Raw genomic sequence first — 13,381 nt, forward strand, 5'->3', positions numbered from 1 at the left:
ATCCACTTCTATTTGGGCGATACCACTCAAACTTACACTAGGTTAGTACTTAATTTGAGTCATTCAAGTGTCACTTACAACCTTAATTTCAATATCCTTGATTTATTGATATAGAAACAGCGCCGTGGATTTTTCATTCATGGTTTTGGCGGACAGTGGAGCATTTGTGAGTCAAGCTCCTTCTCGATTTGTCCCCAACGACCTTTTGCTTCGGCCTTTTGGCTGGCCAGTTTGGGTATTCACATTGGGATCAATGCTGTTGGTTTGGCTCGTACTCATTCTCCTTCTAGAATATGGGAAGTTCATGTACCACAACCAATAGTAAGCTGAACCAATAGAGAGCAACTCGTCAACGAAACAGTCAGCTTTCAGAGGTTTTAATTTTGCAGTTCACATGGCAACTACGACAGAGGCAGAGAGACCCTTTATTCAGAGCATAGACTTGACTCTGTCTCCAAAACCGGGCTCATGATCTACCGGATCTTTTTCCATGAACCAGAAATGTACTTTATGGACCACAACCATCCATATCTTCGACCCCTTCGGATTGTGACATTGACGATCATGCTTGTGGTTGGTTTGGTATTGCTACCGTCGTACAACGGTGCTCTTTTCAGCTTCTTTTATGCTCCATTCTTTGGCAAGCCTATCGACTCACTCAATGAACTCCATGGATTGATGAAAAACGCCAACTATAGCCTAGGTTTGTTGTAGGCTTGTCTCGATGGGGACTTTGATATACTAGCTGCTATTTTCATGGCTTATCCGCTTAACCGCTTATCCCCTTAACCCCTTTCAAGAACCAATTAAATTTTGCGTCGACCGAAATTCTCAACTCAGATTGGTTGAGGCACAAGGCAAAGCGGTCAAGCAGTCAAGGGGATACGCCACAAACATATCTGCTACTATCACGGGTTCGTTCTTGAAAATATCATAATTCATATCATAATGCAATTCACAATCTATAGAGTATAAATATACCGTGAGTTGTGTTATGAGTTTCTTGGCTCCATACTAGAACAATTTTTGCTTCAACGAGCCAACAAATGAAAAAAATGACAAATTTAGTTGATGCCCTAAGCAGCTTGGCTGTGATTTCTGTCTAAAATCAGTGGGCCATACTACATGTGTCCACAGATTTCCACAAATATCATTGTTAATAAATCTGATACTGGAAAGCTTCCAAGTTTTGAAACAGTCAATCAAGTTTGCAAATCTTTCTTCATTGTTTGGACACAATTACAATAATAAGATCAATATTTCATAATTAATCCCCAGATACTGTTTCCCCTCAACCATTTAGGTACTGTCCTGAGAGTCAGGGTTCTCTGATACTGATTGAAGAGGAGAGGAAAGAACCCTCAATGAAATCAAGAGCACTAACAATCTCATGTTATAACATTTTTTATAAAACCCAATGCTTTTGGTTGCCCTCTCCAAAGAAACGAGTGATGTGTCCATTTTCAGGGGTTACCGCTGGCAGCTCCTCGTTTGAAATCATCAGCACCGGTGGTGGGATCTACAACGATCTTTGGAGAGAAATGGAACAACAAGGGAACTGGTTAATCCCCAGTGTTCAAGAGGGCTTGCTCCAGACCTTGTCGGATCCCACCTTCTCGGTTTTCGCTGGTCGTGAGAAGCTGATCTTCGATTCTCTTCGACTTGGAGGAAAGGACAAGCTTCATATCAACAAAGAGGTCTTTTTCACCAAGTATAAAGCGATTGCCATGAGGACCGGAAGTCCCTTGAAGCAACCCTTCAATCACGTCCTCCAACGTTTGAACGATGCAGGCATCATAAACAAAATCACGCAAGTACTCAAATATGGTTTCATGACTATCGATATTTATCGCTAACACGTTACATTGCAAGATTCAGCCTTGGGTTGTTTCAGAAGAAATGAACCGGCAAAGTTCTTTCAATTAACGTTAGATGTCGATGTCATTTTTCGAACATCTTTGTGGGATGCTTTACTGTTTGAAAGTTGACTGAAATTTCAGTTTCCTTAAAATGGCAAAAAATTGCAGTAATTGACAAAGTTAGTGTACAGTAGTTGACATTGAGGTCCCATGGACATCAGACGACCTAGGTTTGTATATCGTTAATGTCTTTCTTGTTTTAGGATGAGTACCATGGACTGACTAAAAGAACTGGCAAAAACAGTCAATACTGGATGGAGGAATATAAAGTGACTTTGACGAGCTCTGGAGATAGCGACCCAGTCAAGCCTTTAGGATGGGCCCAATTTCGAGGGCTCTTCTTCATGACTGCATTTGGTTATTCGATGGCTTTAACTTCATTTTTTTTTGAGGTACAGGTACAAAAAGATTTCAACAGTTCGATAGGTCTTTAAATAATCGATTTTTTTTTCTGTGCAGAATTGTGCCAGTCTATGGTTGAAAATGTTCAAAGAAACAGCCAAACCCAAAGCAGAGACAACATACAGGATCTAATACAATGTTCTATTGCTTTTGATCTATTAGTTTGTCCAATGTTCCACTTATCATCAAGTAGCACGTCACATTACTCGTCATCATCTGCTTATCAATTATCAAATCATCAAACTTACGACTCATCAATAAGTGCACAAACGATTTCAACTCTACTATCTCATTCGTCCTCAAGATGTTGAGACATGCATTGATTTTGTCCTTGTTTTGTGGAACCGCTTTTGGTGCCACGTGTGAGCTGATCGCTCCTTTAGATGGAGCCACTGGTCCAGAATTTGGCTTCATCTTCACCCCAGGAGCTCAAGTTCCGGGTGAGAAGTACAAGCTACTAGCCGAAGCCTATCAACGAAACTTTCCCGGACGGTTATGGGTGGGTCTGACCGAAAATTATTTTGCCGATTTCCCCAACCCTCTTGAAATCGGCGAGGTCATCAACCAATGTCGAGATGATGCAGAGTAAGATGTCCCACCATTCACTTATATTGTCTTTCATGCTCATTCGTAACCTTTTGTGCTAGAGCTGCCGGATATGATCTCACCCACGTGTTCAACGGAGGCCATAGCTTAGGGGGAGTGGTCCTAGAGGCCTACATGATGAACCATGCCGAACTGACCTCGGGCTTGATCTTATATGGAAGTTACCTCCCGGATTTGACCGACTCTTCCACCAATGTTTATCCAGTTCCAGTTTTGACTGCCATTGGAACACTGGATGCCGGAGTGGTGTCCTATGCCCTCAGGGAGGCCAAAGAATCCGCCCTAGCTGAGGAGACCAATCCTGGTTGGTATCCTGTCTTCATGGTGGATCGGGTGAATCATGGCCAAGTCTTTGACGGTAAGAGTCTCTACATAAGAGTGCCCTTGACTCGATTTAAATTCATTCCCTAAAAAATCATAGGCGGGGAAGGTGCGTTTGCTGACATTGCTGCCGAGATTCCTCTGGATGAGGCCCACAATAGGTATTCGGGTGCGGGTGTGGCCTTCATGGTGACCCAGTATCCTGATGTTTTTGATAGCTCCGAGGTGAGTGCTCAACAGGCCAAAGTTGAAGAGCTGCAGGCCTTCACCGATGAATTCCTTGCTCCATTTGAAGTTATGCTGAATCTGGAAGAGAGCCCTGATGGAACCGAGTCTCCATGGGTTGCTTACGGTAAATCTACTCATTTCTTGTATTGTACTTTTGAAGGGAAACTAAAGATTGCTGTTTCTTCTAGCTCAAAAGGCTATGCTGAATTTGACCCCTGAAGAAGCAGAGGACATCTCGCTGACTGTCACGAACGACCTCGTAGCATTTGGTGATTTAGGTTCCGAAAAGCCCACTTTGGAGGTGTCCGATTGCTCCGTGAATATCGTGACCATCTCTCATCCCGAGTATGATCTTGACCCCGTGGATGCTGGAGCCAAGACATCGGCTCGTGTGATCAAAGGTAAATTGAAGTTGGAGGATACCGTCCTGGAGAGTGCTTGTCTGCCCCCGAGGCCTAGAAAGCAATGCAAGGATATCAACGAAGAAGCCTTTCAAAAAGCATGGGAGGTGACTTCAGAAGAGGCGAAGACACGTTTTACGAACAGTGGAAAATCATTGGTCTTCGTGGATGACCAAGTTTCTCCTTGGGGACCAGGTTGGGAATTCAGTGGTGGACTGACTTACACAGAGGTGCGTACGACATACAACTGTTGATTTGATTGTGAGGCAGGACTTTTCAATGATCAAATTTTACTTTCAGGTGTCGGACACTGTGACTGAATTGGAAGCCACTTCTCTGATTTCTGAAGATGCCCCTTTGCCTTCTTTCGCCTTCATGCACTACTGTGACTTCCTATCTCCTCTACGGGCATTGGAATGGATCTATCTTATCAGCCAAAGCCGTTGACATGAAATACACTCGACTGTGTAGTTGAACGTACGATTTTTCCACTTTCGGCTCGCTTTCTTAGTCCCATGCTTACTACTAGAGGTTTGATACACTGAATTCCCCCCTAAAACACATACCGAGCGATTTCTTGGCCCCAACAATCAGACTTCTCCATATAGCTTTCCATTCGGAGCGAAGCAACGGTACAAAAGCGAGAGTCTAGTTTAGAACAGCATGCCGAACGTCAGGTGAATGTTTGGCCCCCATGGGAACAAGGCCTATCAGCTTGGCCTTGATAGGCCTACTTCTCTACTCATGGCCTCGGCGTGTACACCCAAATTCAAAGATCGCAACTCTACCGTAATGCTCGTTCAAGTTTATGAATATTCACAAAGGACCCGAGGTATCTCTTTTTTAATGTGAGCATTGAGGGGAACATTTGTGTAAACAAACACAGTTGTTTCCTTTGGGTTTTGGCCACATCAAGGTAATGTGCTGGGGCGAAGTTTTGCAAATCAAAGATGGGTAGAATGTGTCAATTCACAAAGAAGTTGAGGGAAGAATTTTGAACGAAACTTAGAAAAACTTTGGGAAAGTGCCCTCCCAACTCTTTAATCATTGGCGGATAGTGTACATAAAATTTTAGTAAGAACGTGCATTATTTTGGCCATAGAGCCTTGAAGTACCGGTTACGATTGCATCGAAAGAGCCACATCAAAAATCAAATGGGCTGAAACATTTTACAGCGTAGCCCAAATAAAAAAGTACAACAGAACAAGCACCATTAAACAAAACAAAACTAGGAAACAGTCCAATTTAACAATTCATTTGCATGATAAAATCAAATGCCATAAAGCCTTCCTTACAGAATTTCAACGGCGCGGACCTTATTCCATGGATTGATTTAAGGTCATTCTAGATTCGTAATTGAGTACCCACCTATGAAACTATGTACTGATTAAGATCTGGTTTAAATTTGAGAAGAAACTGCATCTCAAGAAGTTCTTAGTTGAACACTAACAATAATATGAATTAGGAACTTCAGATGACCCAAGTTGACGGTACCTCTGAAATTCATCTCTTTCTCTCTCTCTCTCTCTCCTTGCCCTGTCAAAAGTTGTTGGATAATAACAGAGCTGCAGGTATCCATTCGATGTACAAACCTACCGCACGACAGTGGCCTCCAGGTGAGCTCTTGTATCGTGCTTGTGTCTTCAGGTGCAGTTTCATTCAAAGGCTGAGATGGATCTAGTGATGCCTCATTGACCTCAAGAAAACAATATAGTTTCTGTGATACTCAAGATGGCAGCTGCCACCAAAAACTATCCGGTGAAGTTTGTATGGGATCATGGGGGCTCAGAAGTGTTCCTTAGTATCAAGAACCCCCAAGGTGATAATCGAACCATGGCTGTGCCTTTTCATCACTATGGGCACCATGAGGTGACTCTAATGTTACCCGTGGGACGCTTTGAGTATCGGTGAGTCAAGAAAGAGATGGCTATAATTCAAAGTTACCCATTTTTGTGGCGATCAGCCTCCCACTCCTGTCAGTGACAGAAGGCCAGGAAGTGATTTTGCCAATGTTTATTTGTTCACACACTGAACGGCATAACAAATCTCCCCAAGCATATGCGGGTTAAAAATATTTGGCTTTTTGAACTTTCCGAAAGTTTCATCAAACTCAATCACCGTACACCCACAAACATGGAGTCTCTTCTCTATGAAAGAATTAAACATTTCAAAGCGTGTAATCGAAACTCTAATTCATAAATTTTATGGCCAAGGGGGAATCCATTCATTCATATTTGGGAGGACATTCAAAGATGTGAAAACTGCACTGGCTTAGATCCAACTCCTATAAGCTGATAGAGATGCTTTTGGCAAAATCGCAATTTTGTTATGATTTTCAAACACGCCTTCTTTTTTCTTGAGGCTGGGAACAAATCTCAATCGCTTCTAGCCTCGAATGTCATTCTGACCTTAAATGATACTTGTACTCAATTTGTTGAAGGTACTTGGTCGATGGAACTTGGAGGTATGATGAAGACCTACCGGCCTTAAAGATCGAACGAACCAAGTACAATAATATGATCAAAGTGAAAGCACCCACTTTGAACGAGGTCCAGTGGAACAAAACACCTCGACCAGAGAACCTTCAGCGGGCAAAAGCAAAGGTCAAGCAACAAAAGACCCGAAAATACAAGAAGCCGACCGACGAGGTGACTTGGAGTGGGTGCCGAACTCCATTTGAGGACACATCTTGCCGTGATGAGTTCATGAGCGAACAGCTCTGGACTGAAGAACACATTCAGGCCTCGTCACCCGAGAAAGAAAGTCCACAAGTAAAATTGGCCTCAGAGGAGAAGGTCGACAAGGTGCTGTCTGCTAGTGAATCAACCATCATGAGTGATGATGTGACGGATAATAATACGGACAACTTGCCTGATCTCGAAGAGGCCTTCAGCCGAGAAACGGGTAAGAAAACGGATAAGCATCCGGTGTTTCTCACGGAATTGGATCCGACCTCAATTGGAACCGATCCGGATCTCATGTCTCAGGGCACAGACATTGAGGACACTCTGGAAGACCCTGAAGACATTGACTTACTTATGGAGCCGAAACCTGCACAGTATGCAACAATTGCTATTGGTTCAACAAACTCTGAATATTTATTTACCTATGTTTAAGATTAGAAAGCCTCTGCACATTTCTCAAGTAATGGAAACTTTAAGATAGCATTATTAAGTCGAGAGGGCGTGGCAATAGCAATTGTATGACCCGCATCAGAAGCTCCAATCCTGGGGGAAACATGTTCGAATTTGCCAATCTATTTTCCTCGAATCTGTGCGAGAACCTCGTTCAAGAAGCGATCAAAGTGGCCGCGACGAAAAGAAATGAAATTCGTCCCCAAATCCAGATTCTGATCGAAGAAATCCTGGAGGATGAGGATCAAGAGTTCAATGATTCCACTTTTAAGACGAAGCGAAGCGACTCTTTCGTGAGAGCGACCGAGGAATTGACCGACATGCTTACGAGCGATCTAATGGGGAACATTCAAAGGACTCCCATCTCCAAAGAGCTCCTCGTGCAAACGATCTGCGAGCATAAAGAGTCCCATGGGACAGCCATTACAGGAAGCGTTAAAGCAGATCAACTGGCTAATCACCTGGCAAAGATGAGAAAAAGTCAAAAAAGTGAAATGACCACAATTGAGAACGACAATGAGATCTCTCAAGAACTGACCCAAAGGCCAGAAGCGAAGGATACGGATAAGACCGAGGCACAAGATGGGATTAATGAAGGACAAAATGCAAAACGAGACGATAACTCAAGCAGTAACATGTCCGTGAAAGTCACAAATTTGGATCAAGTGGAGATCATGAAGGACGCAGAGGATGCTGTAGTGGTGAATCAAGAACAACAATTCTCTTCCAAAGTCAAAAAGCCAAAAATCATTTACAAGCATAACATTATCTACATGGATCAAGCGAGAGTTTTTCCAGAGAATCAAACGATCTCTGAAGAGTCCTATGCTCTAGGTCAGGCAGAGTCTGAAAATGATAATCTTTCAAATGACTCTGGGCTTTCCTCCAAGACAGTCGATAGGGTTAAAACAGAAGAATCGAAATCACATCCTTCAAGCATAAAGCAATCTTTGTTTAAGAATGGCAATTCCGATCAGTCAAACCAGGACCGCCAAGAAGTTGATGTAGCAAACGCGTCATCCGAAAATGAAATTGATGATGACTTAATGACAACATCTTCTGCTCCCAATGGAAATAAGCAATCAGCCCAAGACATGGAAATCATTCAAAATCGGCCTCCTCCTCCTCCTCCTCCTACAATAATCATCGACGAAGTTGCTCTGGATGATACGAATGCCGACTTCTCTGACGAAGAAGACTTCATTCCACCTACCAACGAAGTGGTGGCCAAAATAAAATTTTCCATCAAGGAAACAACAACTTCGGTACAAGATGAGTTCAATGATAATGATGTTCAAGTTCCTCTCATACAAGAACATAATACACCACAAAATGAAGACAAATCTTTAGACAAAGATAAGTCTACTGACCCGGACGTTCCAGAAATTGAAGATCCATCATCCCAAAGCAATGATCAAGATTCCTCGATAGATAATGACAAATCCAAGGTGGAAAATTCAGCATCCAAACTTGACAATTCAGACATAGAGACCAAAGAGACCAATTTAAAATACGAGCAAAGTGATTCGAATTCGAACCCAGATGATGATCAGTTTGCCCCAGGTTCTATTCTTCCCGCCAACAAAACCAAAGATATCGAGGGCGAAAGTGGTCTTACTGACGACGAACAAGTTGAAAAGGCCCAAAAGACCACCTCAAAATACAAGCAAAGTGATCTGAGTTCCGAGAATAACGATCAGAATGATACCCCTTCAGGGTCTCCAGTTCCAACCAAGGTCAGAGAAACAAATGGCGAAACATCTTTTGCTGAAGGCGAACAAGCTCATACAGATGATCCGTCAAACGAAACGGTGACAGGAACGAAAGAGGCCGCGAACAAGGACACAGAGAAAACAGAAAGAAGTTTAGATCATCCCACACAGTCAAACGAAAATATCAGAAATGACCAGTCTCAAGAGCTATCGTCAGATGACTGGGAAGACCTGGGTGTGGAACTGACTCTCGATAAAGCACCACCCCAAAGGCCAAATAATTCACCCCAAGGACAATTTGTTGACGAGAGAATTCCCGTGGAAGAGCCTCTTTGCCAAGAAGTGTTCATTGCTCCACTTTATGGGAACAAACCGAATCAAGAAGAACCATTTCATGGGCTTAATATACCCGTTGAAGAGCCCATTTGTGACGTGATGGAAGTCGCTCTTTGTTATGAGACTGGCAATAACTCCACGGAGAGCCTTAAGGAGTTGATAGATCAATATCACGTATCTGCAATGACGGAAGCCGAACTGCAGATCAGCAACAGTCAAAGCACTGTTGTCAACGGAGACTCCGGGGGAGGAAAAGATTATGATGCTGATGAAGAGGTGGACGGACAGGTCAGATCGGTGTACGAGTTATCAGGACAAGCTTTGACATGATTCCATGATAGTTTTGATTACTTTTCAGTTCGATGTTGATACCGATGATGATGACGATGACAGCGACTTTGAACATTGGCCGAATGTGGGCTCTAAAAGAGGAAAGGACATCTTTGCCGATGTCAGGAACGAACTGAACGCGATCCAGAAATCTCGGTCTCAAAGTGACATGTACATTCAGAATGAGTTGCAAAAATCAGCTTCCAAATCGAAATTTCTAGAAGAAATCAAGCAGAAAAAGGGGGACAAACCGGAAGCCAAGGAGTCGAGCAAGAGCACTCTTAGGCGGAAAAAGAAAGAGCGTCAGGAACGATCCAGAGGAGCTCGCCCAACCTTGGCGACCAAACCAAAGAGAAGTCGCAGTGCTGGTGATCGTAGTAGCCAGGCCTTTAATGGCAAAAGTGGAACACCCCTGCCAAATATTGAGAATGTTTCCATCCCCAGTCACAGAAAAGTTAACCCTTATGAGGATATGCCTAAAAAACTGGATGAAGTGTTCGGAAAAATTAGGGCTGAAAAGGTCGAGGCTGTTGCGCCCGTTTCTCAGCCTGAGGAAAGAGTTGCCGTCTACTTTGAAACTGGAGATTACTCTGTCAGTGGAATGAACGAAGCTGTCAAACTAAAGCCGACAGACTTGAAAACGAAAAAAACTAGCCATAAATCAAGGCCCAAAATTGAACAGAATGGTAAACACACGAAGCCAAAGGATCAAGACAACCCACCAGAGCCTCCTGTGGCTGATTTGATCCAAATTGAAGAGCCTCTTGTTGAACCTCCACTTGTGATGGAACCACAGCAATCTGATCCACATACTCCAATTCCAGAAATACCCAATGAAGAACCATCTGAGGTAGTAGAACAACCACTTGACACCAACGTCCTGGAGACTGATGATGCCCCTACCTTAGCTGATGACGTCAACAATGTTGACGAATCCTCCTCCGCACAAACAGAGATTGAAATGCTTGAACTTCCCCCTACTGAAGACGAAAAACTTGAAGAGTCGGGGGATCTCAATGCTACACTTGAAATCCCTGACAATTTGGAGCCTCCCAGGATCGGCATCAACGGCTTTGAGAGAATGGGCCGTTTGATCCTGCAAGCAGCTTTTGAATGTGGTCTGGAGATTCAAGCGATCAATGATCCCTTCATAGCGGCCAATTTCATGGTATACGGCCTCAAATATGAGGTGGCTCATAGCAATAAAACATACCATAAGGAGGAAATGGCCGTCCGACAAAGCCCGACGGGTCAACTCATGGTCAATGGGAAGAGCATCCACGTGTTTGAATGCAGGGACAGTGCCAAGATCCCTTGGGAGGAAGCTGGAGTGAATTACGTTATTGAGACGTCGGAAGCTTTGCAATCAGCCATAGAAGCCCAACGCCATCTGCGATCACCATTTCGGGGTATGAAACGCCCCAAGCCTGAAAGCATCACCGACCAACCCAAGCCTCATTCGGTAGTCTATGGAGGATGCCACCATGTGATTCTAGCCTCACCCGCCAACGATGCCCCACTCTATGCAGTCGGAGTGAACGATCACAAATTTGATCCAAATGAGAGGATCCGATCTCACGTGTCCCCAACGGCAAGTGCCTTGCTCCCGATTCTGAAGCTTCTGGATGATAGCTTCGGATTGATTTCATGCAGCTTTACCTTGCTCAAATCCATTCGAGTGGGAGATAGCAAGTCGATCAAGTGTCCAAGCCTTGGACCATCCTCTCATTCCAAGGTGATCAAATGGGACTTCACCGAAAATCTGGTGCCTATTGGTCTAAACCTTGTGTCGGAGGAGTTGGTCCGGGTCATCCCGAAACTTGGGGGCAAAGTCAGTGGAATATGCGTGTACGTTCCAACCCCGGATGTGTCCATGCTAGATCTAACTATATCCTTGAAGCACGAGAGTGATCAGATCTATCGGGACGTGTGCCTCAAGTTGAAAGAAGCCGCTGAAGGTCCTCTTAGGAATGTTCTGAGATATTGCATGAAACAGAGCGACGACAACCCGGCCAGTTCGGTTTTTGCCAGTGATACCCATTCCGCCGTGGTTGATGCCAAGTCGGGAACACAGATCACCCGAAATGTCGTGAAGCTGGTGGTTTGGTTCGATAACGATTACGGATTTGCCAACCGCATCATTGACCTTGTGACTAAATCTCATATTCTTAAGCAACGTGAACGTGTGTCATTTGTGTAAATTTCTCTACAAATGAACGAGATCACTGGTGGTTGTTTTATATCACAATTCAAGATTTATTCCAATAACGGTTCGTTTCCATTTTCCGCATTTGAATCTTCTCACTCAAATTGTTTGGTAACTATTGCAATTATTGATCTACGGCATTTGAGTAGTAGACCTGTTCAATCCAAATTGGTGGTTCCTCGCTTTTGCTTCTCTTTGATCTGGTTATGAAGCTCGTCCTTGGTGTCTTCTTCCAGCTTTCGAATGTCATCCATTGTCATTCCTAACCATTCGTCGGTCCAGCACCACATTTGTTGATGCAGAGCGAGTAACATCTTGGTGTATTGGTCCAAGATGACGTTTTCCATCTTGTTCTGGATGCCAAACCACTTGAACTGAACCGTGATGAACTTGTAGCACGTCATGATAGGTTGCGTGGTCTCTCTCCAGGTCTTGGCGTTCAAAGGCCCCAGATTAGCCTTCTTGGAGCAATAAGTGACGGGATCGAAGGCTTTATCTCTCAAGGAACATTTGTCAGCAATGATGTCGAGAGTGACGTGATCGATCTTCTTGTAAGCTTCGGGATCCATGCCCAATGCATTGGAGGTGTTTCCAGCATCAGGGAGATGAATACTTTCCAAGACAACCTTGAAGTTATCCTTCATATAACCTGGGTTACTGATGACAGTCTTGCAATACGGATAACAATTCCACGCTTCTTCATGGAGCTGAAAGCCATTCTTGCCAATGATGGGCTTCACAATTGCCCTGGAAAGAAGAAGAACTCCTTGAATTCGACCAAAATTCATACCACGGCTTAACGAGTTCCCACTTACCTGACTAGAGTTGGAACCTTGGTTTCAACATGATAGATCTTGTAGGTGTATTGACCAGTGTCATATTTCCCATACAGGAAAGATTGACCAGAGAAAGGTTCGTTCTTGACGATCTCAACACCTTCACCACCCCCTGTTTCACGGCGACTTTGCTCATTGAATGACCAATTTTGAGCAATCAAATAATCATCCACAGTCATGGGCAACGGGATCCGTAATTCTCGAGTCTTCATTTTGTACTCAATTTTACTTTAGTCAGTGATGGAGAGCAATAGCAATCAGAGATGTTGTCATAGCAAAAGATAAGTGAACAACAGTCCAGCATTTGTTTCGCTTAATTGCTTGTGCCGTGTGATCACTCAAACAGGATGATGTTCAGATCAAGGCATATTATATGTGCAAACTGGTCTTACCTGATTTGATTGCACGTAGAAGACGGCTCAATACCGCACACTTTTTAGTCGAGTTAGCAAATAGACCAGTAGCTAGCTAAAAGTATGGATTAAGTTGCACAAGAATGGGCCTTGTTGTGTGTATTGAACGTATGGTACATGCCACCTACATGTGAGCCACACAGGTACTTCCAGAAAGAACGGACGAATATATGGCAGAGCTGTAGACGTCACATACCGTCCGAAAGTACGAACAAACTTAGGACACGCCACTCATCTGTTGAACTTTGAGAGGTTGCGATGAGCTCATGTGTCGAAACTACCGCTTTGAAAGCCTAAGTACTGGAGATGATTGTTTAGATGTATATGTACGTAGAGGGCTGAACCAGAGCGGTCGGCGAAAGGTTGTAGTTTGTTTGATACCATATTGACTCTTTTAAAAAGGAGCTGTCTGATTTTATCAGTACAAATTTTGGGAGGGCACTGGAATACTTTTCAATGCAGAAGAGGTACCACAAAAAACCTGGCACAAATCGTAAAATAAGGCAAGGAGAACTCATTGTACAAATAGGACATTCT

The 13,381-nt window shown here is 43.7% G+C and overlaps 3 protein-coding genes across 3 annotated transcripts; 2 read left to right on the forward strand and 1 right to left on the reverse strand.

Moving 5' to 3' along the window:
• Positions 1 to 2,475: 2,475 nt before the first annotated feature.
• LOC131890606 (uncharacterized) lies at positions 2,476 to 4,353 on the forward strand. Its single transcript, XM_059239987.1, has 5 exons — positions 2,476 to 2,906; positions 2,969 to 3,285; positions 3,349 to 3,600; positions 3,665 to 4,107; positions 4,178 to 4,353. Exons 1-5 carry the CDS (start codon positions 2,626 to 2,628, stop codon positions 4,322 to 4,324), a joined length of 1,440 nt encoding a protein of 479 aa, XP_059095970.1. The 5' UTR covers positions 2,476 to 2,625; the 3' UTR covers positions 4,325 to 4,353.
• A 1,166-nt stretch (positions 4,354 to 5,519) lies between these two features.
• On the forward strand, positions 5,520 to 11,629 carry LOC131890295 (uncharacterized). Its single transcript, XM_059239618.1, has 4 exons — positions 5,520 to 5,784; positions 6,318 to 6,935; positions 7,094 to 9,347; positions 9,418 to 11,629. The coding sequence occupies exons 1-4, from the start codon at positions 5,609 to 5,611 to the stop codon at positions 11,587 to 11,589; spliced, it is 5,220 nt and encodes a 1,739-aa protein (XP_059095601.1). The 5' UTR covers positions 5,520 to 5,608; the 3' UTR covers positions 11,590 to 11,629.
• Positions 11,622 to 13,139, reverse strand: LOC131890296 (phosphatidylinositol transfer protein alpha isoform-like). Its single transcript, XM_059239619.1, has 3 exons — positions 12,824 to 13,139; positions 12,411 to 12,659; positions 11,622 to 12,342 (listed from the first exon to the last, which is right to left on the reverse strand). Exons 2-3 carry the CDS (start codon positions 12,641 to 12,643, stop codon positions 11,754 to 11,756), a joined length of 822 nt encoding a protein of 273 aa, XP_059095602.1. The 5' UTR covers positions 12,644 to 12,659; positions 12,824 to 13,139; the 3' UTR covers positions 11,622 to 11,753.
• Between the last annotated feature and the right edge of the window lie 242 nt (positions 13,140 to 13,381).

The sequence above is a fragment of the Tigriopus californicus genome, chromosome 11 (assembly GCF_007210705.1).
Source record: "Tigriopus californicus strain San Diego chromosome 11, Tcal_SD_v2.1, whole genome shotgun sequence".
In the NCBI taxonomy this organism is placed as follows: domain Eukaryota; kingdom Metazoa; phylum Arthropoda; class Copepoda; order Harpacticoida; family Harpacticidae; genus Tigriopus; species Tigriopus californicus.

Coding starts and splice junctions, on each gene's coding strand:
- LOC131890606 (XM_059239987.1), top strand. CDS start 2,626: ATGTTGAGACATGCATTGATTTTGTCCTTGTTTTGTGGAACCGCTTTT. Junction 2,907..2,968: donor CAATGTCGAGATGATGCAGA/GTAAGATGTCCC, acceptor CTTTTGTGCTAG/AGCTGCCGGATATGATCTCA. Junction 3,601..3,664: donor GTCTCCATGGGTTGCTTACG/GTAAATCTACTC, acceptor TGTTTCTTCTAG/CTCAAAAGGCTATGCTGAAT.
- LOC131890295 (XM_059239618.1), top strand. CDS start 5,609: ATGGCAGCTGCCACCAAAAACTATCCGGTGAAGTTTGTATGGGATCAT. Junction 5,785..6,317: donor GTGGGACGCTTTGAGTATCG/GTGAGTCAAGAA, acceptor AATTTGTTGAAG/GTACTTGGTCGATGGAACTT. Junction 9,348..9,417: donor ATGAAGAGGTGGACGGACAG/GTCAGATCGGTG, acceptor ATTACTTTTCAG/TTCGATGTTGATACCGATGA.
- LOC131890296 (XM_059239619.1), bottom strand. CDS start 12,643: ATGAAGACTCGAGAATTACGGATCCCGTTGCCCATGACTGTGGATGAT. Junction 12,343..12,410: donor AAGGTTCCAACTCTAGTCAG/GTAAGTGGGAAC, acceptor TCTTCTTTCCAG/GGCAATTGTGAAGCCCATCA.